General features: G+C 43.1%; 1 protein-coding gene across 1 annotated transcript in view; it reads left to right on the top strand.

The window, feature by feature from the left end:
• The first annotated feature begins 10,538 nt into the window (after nt 1-10,538).
• The window catches only part of AMD1 (adenosylmethionine decarboxylase 1), a 33,926-nt gene continuing 24,609 nt past the window's right edge, over nt 10,539-19,855 (top strand). Inside the window, exon 1 of the mRNA XM_074990739.1 lies at nt 10,539-10,920. Within this exon, the coding sequence (XP_074846840.1) occupies nt 10,790-10,920 (131 nt within the window). The 5' untranslated portion in view covers nt 10,539-10,789. The remainder of the gene's footprint in view (nt 10,921-19,855) is intronic.

Below are 19,855 nucleotides of genomic sequence, written 5' to 3'. Positions count from 1 at the left end.
TGGGAGACCGTATCAAAAGCTTTGTTGAAGTCAAGGTATATCACATCCACTGACTTCCCCATATCCACAGAGCCTGTTACCTCATCATAGAAGCTAATCAGATTGGTCAGGCAGGACTTGTCCCTGGTGAATCCATGTTGGCTACTTTTGATCACTTGCCCCTCGTCCAAGTGCTCCAAAATGGACTCCTTGAGGATTCCCTCCATTATTTTCCCAGCGACTGAGGTAAGGCTGACCAGTCTATAGTTCCCTGGATTGTCCTTCTTTCCTTTTTTAAAGATGGGCACTATGTTTGCCTTTTTCCAGTCATCCGGTATCTCCCCCAATCTCCAAGACGCTTCAAAGATAATGGCCAAAGGTTCAGCAATGACATCTGCCAATTCCCTCAGTACTTTTGGGTGCATTAAATCCAGACCCATGGATTTGTGTACATCTAGTTTTTCTAGATAGCTCAGAACTTGTTCCTTCCCTACAGATGGCTGCCCTCCACCCTCCCATACTGAATTGTCGAGGACCATTGTGTGGGAGTTGACTTTGTCCATGAAGACTGAGGCAAAAAAAAGCATTGAGTACTTTAGCTTTTCTTGCATCATCTGTCACTAGGTTACCTCCCTCATCCAGTAACGGCCCCACACCTTTTCTGATAACTCGTTTATTGTTAACATGCCTGTAGAAACCCTTCTGTAGATCGGTTGGATTGATAGCTTTCCCACATAATTGGACCAACAACTGTTGGCCACGTCTGCTATGTTCACAAGCAAGTGAACTGTACGCACACCCCAATCAAGGTTGACTATATTTATTAGAATAAGGTTCTGATGAAACCATGTTATCGTGATTTGAACCCGGGACGCCACAACCGATGCTGTGAACCTGTGGAGATATGGTATTGTCCTTGACTATGACAAAGGCATCCCAGGTTCGAATGATGCTAGAGACAGCAGTTTACACACGTCTGACGAGTTCCAATAAGAACAAAACAGGTCTCGTGCTAACATGGTTTAATTGGAACCTTATTCTAAGAAACCCTTCTTGTTACTCTTCACATCCCTTGCCAGCTGCAGTTCCAGTTTTTACTCCTGTCTTTCCTCCTCTGGCTCCATCCCGCCACAATACCTAAAACATAATCTATAATAATAAATAATTATGACTTTCCAATAGAAGCACATTTTCTCTGGTGCCCCTGGAAAGCTCAGTTTTGTTTGTGTGGCTCTCAGGCTTTGAGTTTGACATTCCTGAGTTACTCCTTTGTAATATATGGGTAAGTTGTAAACAGGGTGAGACCTCTAAAATGCTGTAGTCCTACCTAAATAGAAGTTTGGTGCTGTTTTTATACCTCCGGCATAGAAACGAATCTCTCCCTGGTAAGAATAATGTTCCAGATAAGCTAGATCTAAGATGTGACCTTGGGAAGAAATGTAGCAGACAGATGAAAAAACTTTGTCCTTATCAAGTCTGAAGGGAGGGTCATCTGTCAGATGAAGCAAGTCACGTATTTTATGGGAAACCCTCACGTAAGTGTATACAGACCTCTCCGAATAGCATTATTGTGTTATAATTTGGTTTTGGAACAGGGTGAGCTTCAGATATATTTCACTGATCAAGATTTAGTAATGGTCCATCACAGTGGTGGTAAAATTTACCAGGCAGGAGAGTGCAGGAAGGGTCAGGCATTACAGGATGATTTAAAAAAAAATTAATGGTAGCCAAGATAATACAACTGGATGGGGAGGGGAAAAAAAAACAAAGCAGACATTTTATTTAAATGGGAACAAATACTATTGAATTCTACATACAATAGCATTAAACAGATGAAAATATAGTCAATATATATATTTTAAAATATATATTAACTATTCAGTGTACTTAACCAAATATAGACCTCAAAATATATCTTATATGTTATTATGATTATTTAGATCAAGACTCCCCTTTCCCCAGATATCTCACCGTGTGCTGTCTAATACCAAATCAGTCTTTGAGTCCCTGGAGCCTCTCATGACTTCCAGAAGAGAGAGACTTGAGTCCAGTTATGCTTTCTTTCAGGAGACACGCATTAGGCCAGACTTACTGGATCTGAAGGACCTTGAGTTCTCCTATCCACATCTGTGGAACCACACGGATCAATGATAGTAAATGACTGGAACCTGATGCTCAGAAATTGAGACTCAAGAACAAGCTGTCAGGCATAGACTGACCTGACTGGTCAGCTTTAAAATAAAGGAACCTAATCTGCACATATATATGTCCTGTTCAATTCAGTCCCAATTTCTCTCCATTCCAGTTTCCCTCTGTACCTGCTGTCTATCTTTCTGTTTACTCTCAGACTTTGCTTTGCTCTTACTCTTAGCTTCCCCGCTGCCTGCCTTTGTCTCTCAACCAGCCCCTCTTATCTTCCAACTATGACTTCTCCTCCCTCTGAGTGGAGAAGCCAACTCCTCTCCCTTTCTCGGAGCAAAGAGCTACCTTCTTGTCATAGACAAATGACAATACATATGCACTGAATATACACTAAATCTACATCGTCATACCTGGTTGAGTCCCTTTATTATAGTCACATAAGAAAAGAGGAGAGACTTTATGAAACAGAGGTGAAACAAAGCGTACTCTGGTAAGAGCTCAAAGGGTACCTCTAAAAACCAGACAAGCACAGAGTAGCGATTTCATATCAGAATAGGCGCTTTGTTTGAAGAAAAGAGTAAGCAGTCTTTCCTTACCACACAGTGGTATGGTAAAGAATTTCTTTACCATACAGTGACTGAACACATTAAAATGGCTGTCAAGTACTACTGCACAAACTGCTGAGAGAAATACCCTCACAGGGAAAGACTCACCCTTTAAGCAGATAACCCAAGACAGAGAAAATAAAGGCAGACCTGTGAGACTTGAAATTATCCATTGTACATACTGAGAATATTTTCTACTTTTGTGATGAGACTTTCAGTTTGAAGAGCTTTCCACAATCAAGTGTATCTTAGGTTAGAAAACATAAGGATCAGACAGCACAATTACAGTCCCACACCTCAAGCAGCCAAATTAAAAGGTATGTATTCATGCTGGATTAGGACATTCTCTTGATTCAGTGGATCTGGACAGAGAAAGTTCCTGAGAACTCCGGGGGTGGTGGGGCCAGGAGGAGTACTATCTTTCAAAGCAACCCTAAAACAAACCCAAGCCATTTCAAAGGGAGAGGTGTAAGAATATTTCATACAAATTCCTTTGTTTAGTAGTTATATTTTTGCTGCATGTAACATTAACTTAAATATTACAATAAATTTGTATGTACTTGTATTAAAACCTTGTCCTTGTGTGCTCCATCTCTGTTTCCTTGATGTGGCACATTCCCATGTTGTACCATATCCTAGTGTGGGACAATACCTTGAAACAGAAGATGTATCAAGTAAGTGGTCCCAGAAAGTTCATGACTGGGTATATTTTCTTAACTAAACTCAAATAAGATTGAAAGTTTCTAAACTTGTATAGGTGTATGAACATCATGGCGCCAGTCTCACCAAAACTACCTCTACAGCCATTTTAAAACTATAATTTTGTATTAAAGATACCTATTACAAAAAAGCCCCCAAAATTACCTCCAAATAAAAGATACCACAAATACCTTCACCCCTTACCTCACTGAACACTGAAGGGAGATTTTTTTTAAAAAACAACAAAAACAAAAAGAAAGACCAATTCTGTTATTGGGACTGAACTTGGTCTGTCTTGGGGTAGCATGATCAAACTGACTCTGGCTGTGTCTTGTCATTTTTCCAGTCACTTGAAAGACTGGAGGGAATGTATGATTTAACCCTCTGTGCCAAAGTGTGAACAAAGAATCTGTGCTAGAATGTTTGTCCAGGCCTGCTTTAGATTCAGGATATTAACCTTTTCTAACTTGGGCCTTTTACAGGTGATATGGCCTAAGAAATGAAGTTCAGTCACCTGCCAGAACATGTATATGAGTGGGACTCTTATTACAAGTACAGAAAGTTTTCTTTCCAGTAATAAAAAAGCAGTCATGTAGCCATGTAGAGGCTCTCTGCACTAATATTCCACATGAAGATGGACTACGAGTGATCAGGATATTTTATTAGTCTTTGAAGTGCTACATGACTGCTTTTTCTGTCTCTATAGAATACAGACTAAAGCACCTCTCTCTCTGTTACTGTCCAGGAAGAAGTTTGAGAACAGTGAGAACAACAAAAAGTCTTGTGGCACCTTATAGACTAACAGATATTAAAGAGCATAAGCTTTTGTGGGCAGAGACCCACTTCATCAGATGCATGAGTAGGGGGAGTGGTTTCAGAGGGGTATTTAAAGAGTGGGGTCCCAGTAAGAGGGAGGGCCAGAGCTGACTAGGTCTATTCAGCAAGGTAGAAATAGGCCAGTATCAACAGCACTTATCAAAAGAGGTAAAAACAAGTCAGATCAGACAGGGGGATGTGAGCCTTTGTCAGAGTCTAATGGGGAGATATTAGCACCCAGAGCAGAGAAACTGCGTTTGTAAGCTGCGAGCCACTCCCAGTCTGTTTAATGCATGGTTAATGGAGTCAAATTTACAAATAAATTGCAGCTCAGAGATTTCTCTCTCCATTTGATTTTTGAAATCTTTTTGTTTCAGGACTGTCACCCTTCAATCTGCTACTCAGACTGAAGTGGCGTTGCTGTTCTTGTTGTTCTTGAAGCTACAGAGAAACACAGCTACCTCTCTGATATTTGAGAACAGTGCTGCCAAACCAAAAGATCTCTCCATCTATCTCCCAAAAGACTAGCATACCTTGCTACATGCACAAAACAGACTGGGATAAATAATTATTTGCTTTAATTTTTCAGCCATAATTAGATGTTTGCAGAAATTGTAATTTTTCTAAAAGCTTGATTATTAAAGGACACAATTGATGTAATGTCTTTTCCCTACAAGAGGAAACATATATTCCACAATCCACTATACCTGCCATGCAGAAGTAGCTCACTTTTAACAAAAGCTCCAGCAGTAAATTAAGTACTCTTGTGAGAATTCTGTACCAAAAAATTAAAAATTCTGCAAACAATATTTTAAAATTCTGCACATTTCTATGTATTTTGCAATAATCACACCAGTTACTTAAAATTATTTTAGTAAGTTAAAATAAATAATTGTCATACTTGCTAAAAATACACACAATAAAGATCCAGGAAATATGTATGGTGAGGCTTTCACTGACCGTGCCAAAATCTGCCATGGCTGAGGTTCACCATTGGAGCCTTGCCAAGCATGGGCTAAAGTTTATGATTTCTACCAGAATGAAGCATTGTTTTAGAAATCACAAATCTGAAGGGAAAATAGAATTCAGCAGGGAACATTAATTCTGAGTAGCACAGAATTCCCTCACAAATAATTAACAAGCAGGATACCCCAAAAGCTGAGGGACAGGTAAGATTATACTACTACAGAAATAAAAAGCAGTCAAGTAGCACTTTGATTGCGTATAGACTAGCACGGCTTACTCTCTGTTACTACTACAGAAATATTTACTAAAGGTAAGGTCATAAAGTGTAAATCACTGAAGTGGGAACTTGGTGAAAAATAAAAAAGACAGTAGAATCAGTTAACTATATACGTAGTTACCTGATTGAATAGCCTTTTTTAATGTGTCACCAGGTTTCCACTCACCTCCTATAGCTCTAAGATCAGTGCATTTTGCCCAAATCCAGGAAAATGTGTTGCCTTCTTATCACCAAAATGGAGAAACTACTACTTTTGTGCTGTCCAAAAAAGACAAGACCTCTGTCAAGATTAATTCTAGAGCAACTTTTAGTGGTGAGTCATAACCTGTATTTAAAAGTAGGTTTTATTTTGGAAATACTGCCAGAAGCTTAGCTATAGGATTGCCAGCAGCAGATGCTGCTATAGTAAAACTTAAGTCACATTGTCACTGAAATAGTATAATAGATTATTTCAGACGTAAACCAAGTGAGCCATATGGGGGAAAAAGAGGAAGTAAAAGACATATCTAGTATGTTTATATTGCCATTTTAGGTGGATGGCCATATTTCCTTATGCTGAATACAGGACAAATTTGTAAAATTATTTGTAATCAAACAAGTTCAATAGCAATCAGAACTACACAATATAAACATTTAAATTAATATCAAGTCAAATAAAGCCCTATTAGAGAAATACTGCACAGTTGGATTAATTTATTTACCATATTATCTCTAATGCTTCAGGGTTCACATGAGAAGAGAAACACATAGTCCTGTATACCTCTCTCAGATGGAGTAAGAGGTGACCAACCTATCTGACCCCCGCTCCCCAGTGCTGTCCACCCTCCTTGCCTGGCTGGACCTCTCTCCCTTCCTGCCAGTGTCAAAAGACAACTAACATTTCCAGGATACTGCTAATTACCAATATAACTCAGCTGCTTCTGGCTACAGCATGGGTAGGTGTTAAGCCTCAAGGATGCACTTTGCACCTGGGCATCTGACTGTAGGGACTTCAGTGAACCTGCCCAGGAAAGCAGCTGAGCAGAGCAGAGTGCCTGGGGATGGAGCAGCCCCATGCTCACTGGAAGTAATATTGGAGTGGGAAGGATGGGGACAGGTGAAAAGGGTGTTAAGCCCATGCCCAATGGGCTGCTGTGGAACCTTCAGGGTTGGGGTGTAAACAAGCTGGAAACTGCTAACCCACCAATGCTAGAGCTTAGCTGAGGGGTCAGAACGGCTTCACTGTGCCAGTGTTGTGTGGGACTTGGGCACACTGCAGTGTCTCTTAGAACATGACTGGCTCCAAACCAAGGGAGGATAATACTGTCTAACATAATTTCCAATATTGCCATGTTTAATGGGCTCTTAGAAGACATTTAGGGGTAAATCACAGCTAAATAACAGCATAGAACACTGAGACCCTGGATTGTTTCCTGTAAACAAACTTTATGGGATTGTGGGAAAATTGGCCACACCCATTATAAGTGGTCATCCGGACAACTATAATCATGCTGGACAGGGATGCTGTCACACCAGAGAGGTTCAAACTGTATTAGCTAATATGTGATTGTGATGAGGTTTACTCACGACCATGGAACCTCCTGCTAGCTACCCTCGGGATTAAGTTGGCGAGCTAATGCATCCTCTTCAAATGGCATCTCACTGCCATCACTTCTGCTCCAGGGCACAACAAGGAACACAGCATCCTCTTCAGGACACAGGCTTCTAGTTATGCTGCACTCTATCCTCCCACATTTCAAGGGACCTGCAATCTCTGTCTAGCCACTCCTTTAGTAGCAACGGCAGTGCATTGTCCCAGGGCCACTTTCCATGCAGCTACAGCACCTTTTTCTGCTCTTACCTCAGTGTCTCCACCTTAGCCAAACAGGTAGCCAGCCAGGAGCTCTTTCTAGCTTCCAGCAGTCCCTGCTTGCAGCACTGCTCTATCGTAGGTACTAGCACTCCTTTCTTCTGCTAGGAACCTAGTCTTCTCCATCTCAAGCTATAATTAGTTATTGAAGTCTGCTATGCCCAGCCGGCCTTCTTATACCCTAAAACCGTGGTGTCCAGTATAGCAAATTAGCCACATTATTCTGAAAATAGATTTATTGTTTAAACCAACTAGCTACATTCAACTGGCCAAATAGCCCCATGTGGCTAGCGACTAGCTTGCAGACACCACAGCACTAGAAACTCCCTAATCTGGGAATACTGGTGGTTTAGAATCTGGCAAAAGGAGGAAGAAGCAGCTCTGTGTTGCCACTCCCCCTTTCCCCCAGCTTGGGGAATGGCAGCACAACAACATCCTTGTCCCAAGGATTTTCCCCTGTGACTCCCATAGTGGCAGTGGTGGTGCTTGGGAGTGGTGGGGGATATGAAACCATATGTGCCCCCTGGAGTACCCCATACCATCTTCCTAATGCCCAGATGCCACAACACTCTTTCTGGCCTAAAAAATTCTTTAATCTGGCATACCGTTTCCTAAGGTTGACCGATTAAAGAGATTCAAGTGTATGAGTCTGCCAGACCATGACCGGCTATTCTTCTCAGCTCCTTTTACTTGGTTACTTCCACTGCAGTCTGCCTAGGGCTGCTTTTAGCTCCTTTTCTGCCAGTGAGGAGAAGCTGCCCATAGATAGATAAATAGATAGCTATTCCATTAAATGCACCTATGTCCTTACCATTTTACCTGAGGTAAGTTCACTTAGTCATTGCACTTTGAATAATATTAGTAGATGCCACAACAGCCATCAGAATTTTAATGGGTGTCTAAAAGGGAGTTCAATGGAAGCACAGGAGTTTGTATTTTTATTAGTATCTAATTTAATACATCATAATAGCAATTGATTGTGTACAAGAAATCCACTATATGTCCCCTATATAACAAACATATAAAACCCATGCCTTGTCTATTCTGACTGTTTTAGATGTAGATACACACAACACATAACTAGCAAGTAAATACGAGAACTATCATTGCTAGTTTCAACAGACAAAATACCATCTGGAATTCCACAAGGTAAATGAACAACTTGTGTTTGCAGAGAGAAATTTTGACCACTAATATCAGAGACACTGAAGCAGGAAGTTGGCTGTGGTTACTGCCTTGTATGTAAGTAGAATTGAGAGAACCAAGACTGCCAAATCAAGATGACTGTGGGAGGGCAGAGCTGGGCTGGGAGTAGTACAGATGTATAAAAACAATAAACACTTTTGCCTAGAGACTGGGCAAATGCCTTGGAAGTTATTCATCCTTTATGTACACAGACTAGATCAGCACCCACTAGTTTTTTTTTCTTTCTATCTGTATCCTTTTGAAGTGACCTTGGAAATATATGCTACAGAGAATAAGCATATCAGTCAACAGTGTATCAGTCAGCTCCACACAGCGGACTACCAGTTTTGTTTTTTCTTTGCCCCCTAAAAAGATACACCATTTCTCTTAGCAGCAGAAAAATAGACATTCAGCAAGCTATTCACACATGAGAAACCCCTGTACATAGGGGAATATTCTCCAGGGACTGGTTCTGAATGTTATACAGCTCTTTTTTTCCTATAGGAATTGTGTAAAGGGGTTGAAGGAGTGTCGAGAATTTGTCCATTTTTCCTCCCTCACAACCCTAATGAAAGTAACTTAAAATTTCTTACAGTTACTGTCCTATTGCAACCTGAATCCCTGCCAGCTCTTTTAGCTAGCACCCTGCTGGCTTTTGTCACAGCTCAGTCAGCTCTTGCTGGAGATGAGGGCCAGGGCACACCCACTTGCTTTCACCTCTGCCTCACACCAAAACATGGACATTTCTCTCCAACTGGCTCTTCACTCTAAGCAGGTTACGCTCAGCACTGGACAGAAATGGGCCAGGGCAAGGATAACTTTATGTTACTTTTGTGATCCCTGTATTTTGGTTGTTCTAGCAGACAAGGATAGGTGGACTGTGAACCCACACTGACCATGCACCTTCCCTTTTTGTCATGCTCCCTACCTGTATCAGAAAATTGCAAAATTGTGTTTGTGTAGAACTACTGTAATTCTCTATCACCTGGAAACTTTCTCACAAAGAAATCCCAGTTGCCCAGAAGCAGCAGCTTTACAACAACACAGTAGCATAAAAGGGCCTTATCACAGGCAAATATTGTGCCCACTCTCATTATTCGATAATCTCTGCACTGTGCTTTGCTCACTCATTCTCCCATGCGCTGTTTACTTGCAAAAATTGTACTGACTGAACTAGTTTAGCAACTGCTTTCATTAAATTACTGCAGTTGCTCTGTGTGGGCACTTACATGGGCTTAAGAGTACCTCATGTCAATTTACCTTAAGTTGATATTTACCAATTTAAACTTCACTTTTGCATGACAACAAGGCGTCACACACACGCACTTAACCCCTTTCTTTCACCCACACGCGCACACAGTTTCCCTCATACAATCACTGTTGCTTCCCACCCACAGGCAACTCTGGAACCCCCGCCCTGCTTGCACACAAAAGTTGCACCATTTAAACGGTGAACGATTTTAAATGAACTAGAGTTAAATTGTTGTAGTTAAACTGACGCTCTCCCCTTTGTGGACTTACCAAAATCGATTTACAACTGGCTAAGGCTGCTGCAGTTTAATTCAGTGGGGGCTGCACCACGTTGGAAAGAACTGCAGCGACACTTTCCCCCTTTCCTTTCACACAAGTACCCTCGGGCCCACTCCTCCCTTCTCAGCCTCAGGCACACGCCCATCCTTCCTGCCCCACTCAAACACCTTCTCGCTCCTGCTCTGCTCATTTGCCTCACACCACACACACACGCCCGCCTTCCCCGCGCCGCTCTTCCTAGCTCCCATGTCTAGCCTTCCCCCACACACGGCTCCCTCTGGGCGGGCTGTTTCGAGGGCGGGGCCGGGCAGGCCGAGAGACGCTGACAGGCACGCGCGGCATCCAATGGGAATCGGAAGATGGCAGGCCCGGGAGGCGCTCGTCCAATGGCCGCGCTCGGCAGCCAGTTCCTCTTACCTGCGAGGGTATAAAAGCGACTGCGTGCGCGGCGCCTTCTCGCTTACACAGTATGGCCGGCGACATTAGCTAGCGCTCGCCCTACGCTCTTCTCTGCAACAGGGGAAAATACGGAATACAAGGAACCGAACCGCTTCGCCTGCCCCGCGCCCGCCCGCCCGCCCGCCCGCCCGGACTGTAACCCCCGCGCTGCCGCCACTGTTGGTTTTGCTGAAGGGCCCCATAACACGCATCCCCTGGACGGTGACTCGCGGCCTGGGAGCCGGCGGCAGCCGCCGGGCTGGGGTTAATTTCTGTGGTTGTTGGTTGCTGAGTTGTCGCGCCATGGAGGAGAACGGTGCACACTTCTTCGAAGGGACTGAGAAGCTACTGGAGGTGTGGTTCGCCCAGCAGCAGCCCGCGCCGCAGGAGCCGCACGAGAGCAAGGGGTCCGGCGACCTCCGCACCATCCCCAGGTCGGCGCGCGGGCGGCAGCTGCGGCTGGGAGGCGGTTGGGCGAGGGTGGGGGCGCGCCTGGCGCTTTCCCGGGTGAGGCTCTGGGCGGCGGCGGCGCGGGGGGGGAGGGGGGGAGCGATAACCGGCCTGCGCGCGGCCGGCCTGGCTCCCAGTCGCGGCCGGCCTGACCTTGCCCCAGCCGGACTCGGGGGCCGCCTGACCTCCCTCCGCCCTGCCGGGGCCACGGGCAGTGCCTGGTTCGCAGCCCGCCCACGGCGTGGCCCTTCTTAGCTGCCGCCGAGCTCCCGGGAAGGTGCGAGTCAGTGACTAGGCGCCGTGCTGCGCAGGAGCCATGACGCGCTCCTCACCGCGTGGAGCCCCGAGGGCCCTGCGGGCAAAGTGGGCGGGGGTAGGGGAGCGCGGGGCAGGGTTGTGGCGGCACAAGTGTCGCAGTGCTGCGCGCGGAGGGGACTACAGGCTGTAGAGGCCGCTGCCTTGCGCGCCCTGCGGCTCAAGTCTGGCTTGGGTTGGCGCCTGGCCCTTCTCGTGATAACGAAACCCGGGAGGGAGCCGCCTGTATGATGAGATCTCCCGCTGCCAAACGACCTGAGGGAGAGAACAGCGGTGAGCTGCCTGTAGAGCGGCGTGGACTGTCACCCGTGTCCAGATCGTCGGAGCGGGTATCAACCACCTTCCCCCCCCCGTGTCTGCAGTAGGAAAGGATCGATCATGTCTTCCTCAGCGGTGGCGGCAGGACTGGGGGATCCATCATGCTGGGTATCGTAGCAGCTCCAACTCTCTCTAGCGCGTACAGCCGACTCATGTAGGAACCTCCCTCCCCGGAGGAGCTATTAGCCCGTGGTGATCCCTTGTTTGTACGTGTGGGGCAGCCTGGCGAGCCGTAGAGTAGCTCCCTCCCACTGCAGACGTGTGGCTGGAATCACGATTACACGTGAGTCCTCTGGCTCAGCCTCTCTCTCCCATTGACATATTCAACCCAATGGGCATTTCAGGAATGTCCTGGCGCTTCTTCCACCCCAGTCCTGCAAGGGGGGGGGAGGAGAAAGCTGAGTCTACTCGACACGTGCTCCAAACTACTCTGACTTACATGATAGTGACGGTGTCTCAGGCTAGGTCTTGTTTGCTTTGTCAGTGCAGTATCTTAACACAAACCTGGTGTGGCACAGGTCTTTGATTAAAGTGTTGTGTTGCTCGTGAGGAGGTGTGTGGTACCAGTTAAAATGATTAGCAAAAGGGTTTGTCATTAAAGTGTTAAATTCAGATGTTAGAGAACAGTAGGAAATAAGTTGTAATTTAGTTCTATGTGTTTTAGACCATTTTTCTCTGAAATACCTAAATGTTTATGCTTTTAGAACTTCAGCATGGATATAGAAAACATGTTTAGTAGTTCAGATGAATGAAGATGTGTAAGAGACCAAAGGCTGCATGTGTGCCAGGTCTGAGTATACTCAAAGGACGTGTGTATATATAGTTGTTTTTCAGTAGTGACATGCAATGTTAGGTACTGTAAGCTGTTCCTGTTTTGTGATGCTTACTGTCTGAAAGGGGAAAACAGGAATACACAGGGTGTCCAGGAGGATGGATTTTTGTATGCAGGAAGCTATCTCTCTTTCTACCTAGCAGTTATTGGTTGGTAAATTTATTCCATATATTTCAGTAGAAGAGATTTTTAATTTGAGTCTTTGCAGGAATTGGTCTCAGGAATGGCATCCCATATTCAGAGGGTGGCAGAAGTGGTTATTGAAAGAGTTGGATTGATTATTGAGACTGGCATCATGAGACTGGAGAAAAGTTTCAGATCTTGCAAACATACTGTTCAGGCTGTCTGGTGTACCTCATGAGTGAGTGCCAGCCTCAGGCAGCAGTGTTGTCAAGCAGGAAACAAACTCCAAAATGGTTGAGTTTTGAACTTAAGTTTCAATAAGTAACAGATGCAAAACTCCAAGTACTAAATCCAACCATGGAGTCAGATCATAGTCACCTTGGATACTCTGTTTTGAGTGGACTTTCTTCAGTTAGGCAAATTGAATGAATGAATGTTTGCATTTAGATTTAAATTGTTGGCCATAGAATGATTGTATCCTCTACAGATGTAGCTTGAACTTTAATTCTGGTAATGTGTAAGGAACATAAGATGTAGCTTAAGGGTCCCTTTGAACTACTAGCCAAACATAACTGGTATAAGTTCATGTAGCTTCAGTATAGGAGACATTAAGTTCTAAATCAGTATATGAAAGAATTTTAACCTAAATCTGTAATGCCTAAAAACAGCACTGTTTTTGCAAAACACAGGGGATTTAAAATATTTTTAAAGGTGCTTATTCAAAACTTTCAAGCCTAATTTGAAACTGGTAATCTATTAAAGCCTAAATTTGCTGTGATCTATTTTTGCATTTAATTTAAATTAACCAGTATGTTTGCTGCTGATGTTTTAAAGTTAAACTGCTGATGGCAGTTGCTGGCTGTGCAACTGGAATCAGAGTTCAAATGCTGAACCAGCTTTTTATATCAGAGTAGCTGCCCCTTCTGGTGTGTAGGGGAATATTTTCTTTCACTTTATTCAGTTTTTCAGTTTAGTTCATTAGATGTTAAGACATCATTTGAGAGTTGATAAATCTGGAAAGTTTGTTTTCTGATATAGGAATATAAACAGGGTTTGAGAAATTAGATGTCCTAGTTGTAAAACTTGAGAATGTGATGACCAAAAATTGTAAGTTCAGTTAAAGAAAATACTTCGTTTAATACAACAGTTGAAAAGGCAAAAAATGTTTTTGATGAACTTTAAAAGACATCCAGTACATTTTAAGGTAGTCTTTCTGTTGGGGGAAAAAAAATACTCTATTTTATTCAAAACTGAATTTCCATTTGAATAGAATTTAATGCAAACAGCAATTAAAGAAATCTAGTAATTATTTACCTTTTTCTAACAAAAAGGAGTAAATTAAAAATTTGAACGAATGTAAATGAATCTACATAGAATCATGGGACTGGAAGGGATCTGAAGAGATAATTTTGTCTAGTTTCCTGCATTCATGGCAGGAATAAATATCTTGCTCATTCTTGACAGGTTTGTCTAACCTGCTTATTAAAAATCTCCAGTGATGGAGATCTGAGTCTCCCAAGGTAACTTATTCTGCTGCTTAACTGCTCCAACAGTTAAGTTGTGTGTAATTGTCTAAATACATGTGTAGATACAGTGCATCCTCCTTGTTAGCAGAAAGTGCAAAGTTTAGTTTACTGTGTAGCTGAAGTACAAATGCAAAACTCAACTAAAAATTGATTTAAATGAAGGTTTCTTGCTTCCTGTTGGAAATAGTTAAACTTGGCAATAGTTATTGGGTTAAATCCCAGTCAAGTGATCTATGAAATAGGGCACAACTACAGAATCCATCAGTCTTTTTTTGCTGTATGTATACCTGTTTCTTCTGGACAATAAAGGTCTGAATGTGATAATACTCGAGAAGGTTGTCCTTGATTTCAGTGGAGCTTCTTGTTCATGAATAGGCTGCTCACATGAGTAGGAATTGTAGATTTGGCCCTAACAGTTAAATAGTTCCAGTTTCAGAATAAAAATCTAGTAAATGTTAAGGTTATTGATAATCCAGAGTGGAATCAGTAAGATACAGGTTCATATACTTAGTATGGGTAGAATCTTAAATGGTGTTTGTATTTAACTAAAATGACTGGTCTGTTTGTAACACTGTCACTGTACAACTAGCTTGTATAGTACAATACCCAAAATGTGTGAGTTGCGCTTAACTTGTATTAGTGTGAGTTAAGCACAACTCAAAAAACTCGCTTTGCATGACCCCGGCTCAAACACACACCCCTGCACAGAGGTTACTGCCCCCATCCAGGTTCAAATCCCTCACAGCTTGACTCACCACTTGAGCATGTCTCCGGCTCATCATCCCACCCTGCCCTGGTTCAAACCCACTGTGTGGGGCTCCGGTTCACCCACCCCTGCCAGTAGTGCTGGTTCAGCTCCACCCCCTTTTGCCTCTGCAGCTGTAACCCACCTCAGGGTTAACTCCCTGACCACCCCCCCATGGCCCTAGCCCACTGCTAGGCTTAACCCTCCTCAACTGCCCCCCACAACCTCAGGACTTACCTTTCAAGAGGAGCTCTAGGTTCTCCTGCTACTTCTCTGGCTGCAAAACATGCATTCTGTTGGGAGAAAAAGCTTCCCCCGACTTATGGGAAATTCAAAGTGTGAGAGGTTGTGTGGGAATGCAACCCTCAACTTGAGGAACTAGTGTAAACATTGAAGGATACAACAGAGCAGTCATGAGATAGCATTTATTCAGATTTAGTAACTTAAGATCAAAATTTGTGCTTCTGTAGGAACTTTTCTCCTTTCAACAAATGTGAAGGTGGTCTGGATTATTGCTCTTAAAATCTAATTGTTTCAGAAGTTAATCAGAAATTGTTTGACTCAGAATAACAGCCACTTTTTCATACAGCCGTGTGGGCATATCAGCTAAGATGACTTTCATGTTCAGGAAAAACTAAATACCTAGCAGTTAAGTTGTTCTATAGTTTACCCAATGTTTAACATTCAAGTCAAAGGAGCATGCAGTTTGAAATTTAGTTAGCTTAATGTGTAAGTGAAAAAGCTTACTGCCAATTTGAGTCTGCATTCTTTACCAAATTAAAATTTTCACCTGTTTGCTGCATTACTTTTAACTGAATAGTGGGGGAAATTGGATGAATTTCTAAGCATTCTTCCGGAAAGTATTTTCATAGCTACTTATTGAGTAGCTATCTGGTTTGCATTACAGCTTTCACCTTGGATTTTAAATGTCTGGATATAAATGTCCCTGTTGTGTGACTGCTGACAGTTTGTTTAGCTAGCCTCCATGTTCAATGCTTTCTGATTGTAGAGCATGATCATCTGACAGGCAATTAATGCAAAGCTGTGTGGCCTGACTGATCTGGTAATTGCTATGTGAATTCTTCCAGTGAACCATGTTTAACCTGCTAATGAACTAGTTAAGACATCATCCTTGTGCAAGATCCTTTTGGAAGGAGTAGGAGCAACTTGATTCACATGACTTGGTATTTGAGTATCATGTAATAAACAAAATATTGTGGCAAACTATGAAATGCAGTGAAATTCATTTTGTTACTACCTTAGGATCAGCAAAAATTGGTTGTCCACTTGAGTTAATCACAAAATTGAATGGAACTCCATGCAAGTAGCTTAAAGTGTTTTCTGAAGGTCATTCATCATAGGGTTTGTCTACAAGAGACTGCTGCACATTGTAGACCCATACTTTGTTATTATAACATTTAAATAAAAATACTACAGAAGTGTTGTACCTGCAAATTGATTAATCTGTATGGCGAAAATCGCTTACACTGATGCTGTGCATCTTGAGCTGGGTTTTATATTGATGTAGCTGTACAATTGAACCTGTCTACTTCAGCAATTTAGTCAGGTAACACTGGTCCAGTGTAGTTTTAGCTGGAATCCTGCTTGTGTGGTGAAGTTTCCCACACTTTCATGAAGTTTGCAGCCACCAGTCCTGGCTCGGTGTTCTGTGCTGTTTAGCTCAAATTTACACTGTTTTAGGAGCACCCCCAGCTACCAGTGGAAGTGTTGGTAATGCTCAGGGGTCAGCAACCAAAATTGCAAGAGGCTTTTTTCAAATGAAGGAGAACTTAATTTAAGAGCTGCAATTCATGTGAATACAAGACAGTCCTTACTAAAGTCAAACCATACTCTTCATAATCCTTGCTTTAAGAACAGTACATACAATGCTTTGTAATGTGATATAGGTTTACTACATGACTTCCCCAAACCTTTTACATATTCTCTCAAGTCAGGCCCTAAAGGTAGTTAAATTAGCACAAAAGTTTGTCACAGAAAAGCCTTTAGTATAGTTAATTCTGATCCTTTTGCATACTGGAAAATAGTGCTTTTTCAGTCTGAATTTGTCTGGCTTCAACTTCAAGTCCATTATCAAATATATCTTTCTCCATCTAGGTACTTAGATTGTAACCAAGTCACCCCTTTATCTTTAAGATGGTTTCTTGAGTCTCACCGTATGGGATGTTTTGGGTCTTTAATAATTTTCATGCCTCTTTTCTGAACTATCCAATTTATCAACATTTTTCTTAAGTTATCGCCACCATAACTGAATATGGTAGTCCAGAAGTGATAGCGCCCCATTGCTAAATGTTAGTGATAAAATAACTTCCCTGCTCTTTACTTCCTCTATTTATGGCTCCAAGGACTGAATGAGCCCTTTTGGTGACAGTCACACTGGCAGCTCATGTTCAGCTCATCCTCCATGACTCCTAAATGTTTGTCACCACTTTCCAGGATACTCACATCTTTTAAACATGGCCTGTATTCCTAGATATACATATTTGGGCATATTAAAACATTGTTTGCTTGAGGCCAGCTTACGAAGCTATCTAGCTTGCTATGTATCTGTGACCTGTCCTCTTTCCTTATTTTACCAGTTTTCTTTTCCAATGTTTATCTGCATACGTGATCACTGATTTTTCTTCCAAGTCACTGATAAATGTTAAATAGCATAGTATCAAAAATCATATGCAGTGGGGCCCCGCTAGAAACACCTTCTAAATGCCTATTCCCCATTTCAATTACATTTTGAGACCTATCAATTTGCTAGCTTTTAATCCATGTAGTTTGTGCCATATTATAATTTCTTGTATTTAATGAAAATGTTACGCAGTACCAAGTCCTAATCCCTTAAGTAAAGCTTTATACCAATACTTTTGCTTTTATTAACCAACTTGTTTTCTGAAATTCAAGTTAGACAATGTCTTCCCTAAATCAAGTTGATTGGCCTATTTATATTGCCTTCTAATTTCTACTGAAATTGAGAATCAGCCATTCCATTATTTTACCTGGAGCTAATTTGATACTGACAGGCTTATAGCTACCTGGGTCATCCCATATGCCCTTAATTACACATTTCTTTTCTTGAAGTCTTTTGGGGGACCTATTGAAAATAAACATTATGTATTTGAAGTGGTGCTGGAACGGAGCAGTGCATTTCAGGGAGATTTGGAAAACTTGTTTTATCAGTGGTCCCAGTATTGTGTGGTTCTTTGGTTTGTTGTGCCTACCAGTAGTCTACCACAGTCTTGCTTTGACTGCTGTATATGCATTGTTACTTCAGAAAAAGCCCTCTTGCTTTCCTGAGCTTGAGTGGAAGGAATATTGCATTTATCCTCCACCCCACACCTAGTAGTGTGTGGCTGGGGAAGAGTATGGCAATTTGGAATACTGTTCTGTAGGGGCTACAAAGGGAGGGCAAGTCCCAAGTTGGTTGTATGTCAGCCAGGTGCCCAGCATGTCTCTATTCCTCAATCCCCCAAGTCCCCTTCTAGCCACACTTTCTTGTTTTTTTCCTCACATGTCTCTGTTCATTTTCTCAGAGTAATTCTCCATGCTCTCTGCTTAGTTTCTACTGTTCCAGAGACTTCTTTATCATTTAATATCATGCTTTCTTTCATGTTTATCTGAGAGCCACTCTGGTGTTATGGAGGAAGTTTTGAAGGATTTACCTTGAGCTATGAAAAATACAAAAAAGAAAAGGCCCTTTGTTAGTGCAGGCCCACAGTATGATAGACTTGCATGGAATTCAGGGGAGTTTTATATGGCAAGTGTAAAACAGACCACTTTATTTCTACAAGGTATTCATTGAACTGTTCTGCATTCCCAGCCATGGTGAGTAGTCTGCTGGAGAATCTGCAGCAGTGGCAGGGAGGGGGGAGAGGAGAGGGGGGAGGAGGGGCAGGGTGCACAGCAAAACCATATGTAGCCGGGGTGTGCTGCCACCTCCACTCAACATGCTTATTGTCCTGAGGTTAGGGACCAGTATTTCCTTCCCAAATGGCAAGCAGTGGTGTGTGCACATGTGTATGTTGTGGCCTATGGCTGCCACAACTTCTTAACTTCCTTCCATTGCTATTGCTAGTCTCCATGACCTGCCCTCTGCCTCATCCTGAATCTGGACCTTTGAACTGAGAGCATCCCAATGAGCTTGGAACACAGCAGGGTGCCTGGACCCTCCACTTGCCCTGCGAGGGTAGGGAGGGATTAACAGGGCTCCCCCAGCTGCCCTCACCCTGACTGTACTGTCTGCCATAAGCTTACAGTTCATATGGGCAGTGCCAATGCCAGCCACCCAGACTACAGCTATTTAGTGTCCAATATACAGAAAGGGATGCAAAACTACAAGGCTGGGCGGGGGGGAAGCAGGGGAGAGGGTACTCAGGCATTGATGTTCAAGCTGAGCAATTGAAATAAAAATTAGTCACCCATAAATAACCCTGGTGGATATTACTCTCCGACAGTAATAAAAGCATCCAGGGGATAGCTGCAGCAATTTTCTGGATATACACCAGTTAACGTCCCTCTAAGCTGTGCAGCTGCCCAACAAGCTCCAGGCTGCCTCAGTGCTGCCTCTGCCACCTGGCTCCAGCACAGGTTGTGCTCTTGGCAAGTGAGTGCTCTCCCCCAACTCATCCCCACTGAGCTACCACAGCCAGCAGAGTTGCCTCTCACTCAGGCTGCAGCTGCTGGGATGAGCTTGTACCTGAAACCCTTCATTCACAGCCCCACCCAGAGCTTGCACCCCAGAACTCTGCCAGCTGTGAGCTCCCTCCCACATCACAAATTTTCTTTCCCAGCCAGAGCCCTTAGCCCCACCATGCTGCAACCCTGAACCTCCATCCCACACTTCCAACCCCTTGCCTCCCCCCTGCCCCACATATTGTCTTGGTGCATAATTTGTATGGACACAAAAATCAAACACTGCAGACTGGATACTTATTTTGTACATTGCAGTGCCTGCTATATTAATACTTGAGTGGCATGTTGAAGGTACCCTAAAGTTGGGAAAACTGAATGCAGCCCTTCGTGAAACTTTCTACAAAGTACTGTTGAGGACC

The sequence above is a fragment of the Carettochelys insculpta genome, chromosome 3 (genome assembly GCF_033958435.1).
Source record: "Carettochelys insculpta isolate YL-2023 chromosome 3, ASM3395843v1, whole genome shotgun sequence".
NCBI lineage: Eukaryota > Metazoa > Chordata > Testudines > Carettochelyidae > Carettochelys > Carettochelys insculpta.
Note: the sequence above shows the minus strand (reverse complement) of the source record. Positions and strands in the feature narration are given on the sequence as shown.